Below are 6,000 nucleotides of genomic sequence, written 5' to 3'. Positions count from 1 at the left end.
TTGTAATGTCATTTTAACTAATTTAAGATCACACAACACCAGGTTATAGTTCACCTCGGTTATCTGGAAGCACTAGCTTTCGGAGCGCTGCTCCTTCATCAGGTAGTTGTCCTGAAGCAGTGCTCTGCAAGCTAGTGCTCCGAATACACCTGTTGGACTATAACCTAGTATTGTGTGATTTTTAAACTTTGCTCACCCCAGTCCAACACCGGCACCTCCAAATCATTTTAATAAAGCATCAATAATCAAAACTTTGGGGCAATGTCAAGACAAAAATATCAAAACATCCGTAACTTTCTCACTTGTTTTTTACAGCATGACCAGGCCTTAATTGGTTTAATAGTATCTCCAATGAGATATAGGAATGTACTGTTTATGTTACGAGTCTACGAGTGTTTGATAGGAATAGAATTCATTTTAAGTAAAACTGAACTAAAAATATAATGAATGAAAAAAATTGTTACAAAACACCTATAATGTCTTAAAACATCCTAAGGCATTTCACACGAGTGTTAGGGGACAATGTAATTTTACATCCAAGCCACCCAGGAAGATTTTAGGACGGCTGACAAGCTCAAAATAAAAGTTTGATTATTGGGTAGGTTTTAAGGAGCATCTTTAAAAATAAACATACAGGCTTTTATGGTACATATACCTGACGGCATTGTCTCAAACAGCACAGGAATTAACTAAGGTGTTGTTGAGGAATAGGTTATCATTATGACTGCAACTCTAAATCTGACAGCATGAAACCTGGTTACAATGGGATCAGGAGAAGCCCATTTAGCCTGCTATGCTATTCAACTAGATCATGGCTGATCTGGTGGACAGTAACCTAACTTGTCCAAGTCCAATAACCGTCAACTCTTTAGTACATCCTGGTAGTTTGCAACTGAAGACACCAGAGCTTTTTCTTATATGTATATATATAAAAAAGTTAAGTCCCAGGACATCATCTTCCCTCAGTCATTCAGCACGGAAACAGACCCTTCATTCCTACCAGTCCAAGCCAACCATGTTCTCAAGCTAAACTAGTCCCACCTGCCTGCTCTTGGCACATATCACTTCAAACCTTTCCTATTCATGACTTTATCCAAATGTCTTTTAAAGGTTGCAACTATACCTGCATTCACCACTTTCTCTGGCCGTTAATTCCAAGTGTGAACTACTGTTTAAGAAAAAGGTTGCCCCTCACATCCTTTTTAAATCTTTGTCCTCTCATCTTAATATACTCCCAGGTTTTGAACCCACCCACCCTAGGGAAAAGACCCTTGTCATTCATTTCATTTATTGCTCACCCCTCAGTTATCTTGCGCACCTCTCAATAGAGAGGGCTGAGTGGCTTGCTATGCTGCTTGAGAAGGCAGTTTAGAGTCAACCACATTATTAGGTTCTGGAGCCATGTGGGCCAGACAAGGTGTTGGCAGATTTCCTTCACTAAAAGCCTTTCATGTTACAATCTGTTAATTTCATGATTATCATTACTGATGCAAGCCTTTTATTCCAGGTTTTTGTGAAGAATACCTGTTCCCAATGCAAAAAAGGTCACCAGAATCAATCTGAACATGCGTACTTTTCATGGTTTATTTGCTCCTGGTCCTGGCAGAGATGCAGTGACATTGTCAAGACAATTAACTAGCTTTCTTTTGAATCCAGGGTCTCCATTTGCAAAGGAAATCTCAGACCGATTATAACTGTTGCTGCATTTTTTTCAGGTCTGGTTCCTAGATTGCTGCCTGGAATGAATTCCAGTGCAATAGACTTGATGTTTTTTTAACGAGTTGGATGCAACGCTTTCAACATTTTGCACTTCAGATTGCCACACTCTACCAAGCGGTGATGTTGCAATAAGTGCTGCCTTTTGAAAAATAATTCAATCTAAAATGTGTCAGATTTGAACTCATGTCTCCAGATCATTAGTCCAGTCCACTGGATTACCAGCCCAGTGACTTCATGACCTGCAATGGAGATACCCCAATATGACTACTAAAATTAGTAAATGTAAACAAAAGGTGTAAAATTCATTTCCAAACTAGAAAGCAAACTTTAACCACTGAAGTAAATAAAGCTCTCAACAGATTAAAAATGTAAACATCACAGCAGAGTTTATACTCTTTGGTTCATTAAACATTAGACCACCCAACCAATTGCTTCACCACTTTAATATTTAAAGTTCAGACTTTCGATATTTACCTCAACTTCATCCTTAAAAGCTCCAAGATAACTAACTGCAAACATGTTAATTTTCCAACAAAATCATCTTCAGTAATTGTTACAATCCATATTTTATTTTTTTGTCCCTTTCTTCCTCTCTTCGAAGCAAACATCATTTGATTGCCAGCATGAACTCCAGTAACTCATAGAAGCTTCACACGAAGCCTGGAGAATAAACAGCAGCAGGCGAAAGGGAATTGGGAGAGTCTAACAGGTCATCTTTGACAAACTGCACAGGTTTATCAGAGACCAGCCGAAAGAAACTCTGGCTTAAAAGAATCAATCCCTCTTAGCCCAATCACATTAATCATTTGACAGTATTGAGTAGTTTTCGTTTCACACCTTTTCTGAAGGGTCACTGGACCTGAAATGTTAATTCTGACTTCTCTCCACAGATGATGCTGCCAGACTCGAAGATTTTCCAGCAATTTCGGTCTTTGTTTCTGATTTCCAGCATCTGCGGTTGTTTCAGGTTTTGTTTTGTTCTCTTTTCAATTTAGTATGTGGCCAGAAGACTACTTTGAAAGTTTGTTCTGAATGTATTCTCAAAAGTTACTTATAAACCTCTTTTCATGAGGCAGGAAGGTAACAAGCATCTCAAGTCTACAGCATTTAGAGTCCACACCACATCTTGCTTTAAGCCAAGACACCTCGAATGATTAAATAGAAAACTGGGCATCTTAAAATGAAAATAACAATTTCAAATTACATCAGACCTGGGATCTTTCCAGAACTTTGCAGATCAAGTTTCAAATTATCATAAGAGCCAGGAGTACCACTGTTATTCTCAATGTGATGAATGCATTTCTGAGCACAACTATGCAAACTTTGGCCATCTACAGACTGATACGGTTGGTATAAACACTCTATTAATAATTCAACCCCTGGCTGTACTTGAGCTCTTGATATGAGCTGTCTGCTGAGGCTGGTGGTGTCCACTGAAGGCCATCCAGTCCCCACTCAGGTGAGTTCAGTGAGACAACAGAACTGAAAGAAAGTACACAGATACAGCAAACTATCAGGAAGACAAGTGATACGGCCACCTTCATTGCAAAAGGTTAGAATAAAAGAAAAGGTACAGCCACCACAGTCCCAGAGCACTGTCCTCTGATGAGACAGATAACTGACGGTGATTTCAGCCTAAGGGACACCATGCCTCAGTCAAGGTTGAGAAGGTAGGACCTTCATGGTGACAATGAGTGTAGATTTGAGTACAAAGGCACAAGTCTTCCTGCATCTGTACAGGGCCTTGTTGAGACCACATCTCTAGTATCCTTTACTTAAAAAGAGGATAACTTGCCATTGAGGGAGTGCAGTGAAAACCCATCAGATCGACTCTTGGGATGACAGATGGTTTGACTGGGCCTTTATTCACTGCCGTTAAAAAGAATGAGGGGAATCTCATTCATTTAAAATTCTAACAGAGCTGTGCAAACTGGATTAAGGGACAAGGTTTCCCCTGGTCTGGGGTCCCGAACAAGGAGACAGGTGTTTAATATTATACTGTGGACCATTTCAGACCGAGTCAACATTTCTTGACTTGGAGAGTTGTGAACCTGTGGAGTTTTAGATTTAGATTCTGTACAGTGTGGAAACAGGCCCCTCGGCCCAACCAGTCCACACTGACCCTCCGAAGAGTAACCCTCCCAAACTCATTTCCCTTTGACTAATGCACCTAACACTATGGGCAATTTACCATGGCCAATTCACCTAACATGCACATCTTTGGCCTGTGGGAGGAAATACACGCAGACACGGGGAGGAAATGCAAACTCCACACAGACAGTCGCCCGAGGCTGGAATAGATCCTGGGACACTGGTGTTGTGAGGCAGCAGTGCTAACCACTGCGCCACAGTGCTGCCCCTTCTCTGTCATAGAAGACTGTGGAGGCCAAGACACTGAATATATTTGAGGAGGATGGACAGATCTCTACAGACCCGAGTTGTCAAGGGGCGTGGGGAGAGTATAGACATATGGTACTGAGATAGTGGATCGACCATAATCATAACAAATGGTGGAGCGGGCCTGATGGACTGATTGTCCTATTTCTGTCCCTATTTTCTACATTTCTATGACAGAGGGCTGAAGACAAAGACAGCAGCCCAATATATTCTGCCAAAGTAAAATCAAAACATAACAGCCATTTAGAACTGATCATATGGAATGGTTTATTTAATCTCATCCTTGGCAGCTAAAATGATGTAACGCACTGACAGAAATGAATGCCTCCCACACTACATGCAATGAGTTTGTCAAATCTGTGGAACATTACAGAACATTTAAAAAAAAACACCCTTTTTATTTTATAAAAAAATTACAATTTAAGTATTAAAAAAACCTGGCTAAGCAAATTTAGATGGGAAAGCAAAAAAAAACACAAAACTGTGTTATGCTGGTTAAAGAAAACCGTCTCTTCACCAATCCTCTTTGTGAAATCTCGTTTTGGTCGAAATAAACACATTGCAAAGTAAGCACCGTCTTTGTGGCTGGAGGCACTTGGCACAAAACAATTACCACAAGGACCAAAGGACTCGACAAAGGTGTTCAAGCATGCTTCTTTAATGGGGATAGAGGGATATTGTGTTGCAGCACACATAACTGAGGGGGAAATGAAACACAAGGCCATGATATGCAGAGTTCAATTTCTTTTCTTAAGAAGATTGCTTTGTAAAAGTCTCAGCACTCTTGGTTTAATGTCGAGCAGTCTTTAAGAAAAAAGGAAGTTCCATGGCATTCTGGTGTCACAGGTGCTGTTCCATTTTTCTGGTATCTTGTAACTTCTCCCTCAACTGCCTGAATGTGGGTCGACGACCAGGGTCAAGCTCCCAGCACCGTTTCATTAACTCGTACACAGCAGGCGGACATCCATCAGGTGGATCCATCTTGTACCCTTTCTCAACACGAGGAACCACGTCTTTCAGAGGCTGAGGGAATTCAAAAAGAAAAATAGCAATTCACTGTTTAATCACAATGTTTAGGTGCCCCATTGGTTGATGCTGTTTCTTAAATAAAGGGCAGGTCATTTATAATTAAAGAACAGAAAATGCTGGATTGATTCAGCAGGTCCAACAACATCTGTGGTGTGAGAAACAGTTAATGTTTCAGCTCTGTAATATTTCATCAGAACAGACAATTCTGACAACTTGCTTTTGGGGTGGAGGGAGGCGGTGAAGATATTAAAACCGTTTAAAGCGGTATTTAAATGGAGTTTGATTAACAGAAAGAATACTTTTTCAAGCAATATTTTACTCAGTTATGCATTATTTCTAATGGCAATTTATGTTTATATTTGTGAGTTAAGGAGGACACAGTTTGAGTGTTCTTGGGAGCTTGATGCTGCATAGTCTGCAAGCATTTTTTAAAACTGGCATCTAAATAAGGTTGAAATAAAATGATTGAGTGCATTTAAAAAATAAAGGAAGGAAACCACACTGTTGTCTAGTAACAGGGGCCCAGCAAAACACGGAGACAGAGAAATCTAAAAAAGTCAGTGAGTGACAATCAGGGAAAAACTGCTGGAATCTGAGTTTTGGGAATTCATGTGTTTTAAACTTAATATAAAAATGAGTTTAGCTTTACTTTTTTAGATATCTGTGGGAGGGATACCAGCTGAAGGAAAAAGCATCTAGTGAACAGGCAGAAATTGCCAGAAGGGAACTGACTGCATTTCTAGCAGTCACAGCAAGTAACATTGGTGTCAAGATAGTGATGATTCTTCATTGGCGTTTCAGTTGTCGGTAACAAGGATATTGCTGGAATAAATGGAATTAGAATCTTTTTCTGAT

General features: G+C 40.0%; 1 protein-coding gene across 7 annotated transcripts in view; it reads right to left on the bottom strand.

Annotated features, from left to right (window-relative positions):
• Nucleotides 1–4,358: 4,358 nt before the first annotated feature.
• Nucleotides 4,359–6,000, bottom strand: part of csk (C-terminal Src kinase) — a 141,680-nt gene continuing 140,038 nt past the window's right edge. For all 7 annotated transcript variants that reach the window (XM_043680259.1, XM_043680257.1, XM_043680261.1 and 4 more), the window contains one exon: nucleotides 4,359–5,139. In XM_043680259.1, the coding sequence (XP_043536194.1) occupies nucleotides 4,957–5,139 (183 nt within the window). In that variant the 3' untranslated portion in view covers nucleotides 4,359–4,956. The remainder of the gene's footprint in view (nucleotides 5,140–6,000) is intronic.

Source organism: Chiloscyllium plagiosum, chromosome 40 (assembly GCF_004010195.1).
Source record: "Chiloscyllium plagiosum isolate BGI_BamShark_2017 chromosome 40, ASM401019v2, whole genome shotgun sequence".
Taxonomy (NCBI): Eukaryota; Metazoa; Chordata; class Chondrichthyes; order Orectolobiformes; family Hemiscylliidae; genus Chiloscyllium; species Chiloscyllium plagiosum.
The sequence above is the reverse complement of the archived record's forward strand: the minus strand, read 5'-3'. Positions and strand labels throughout refer to the sequence as shown.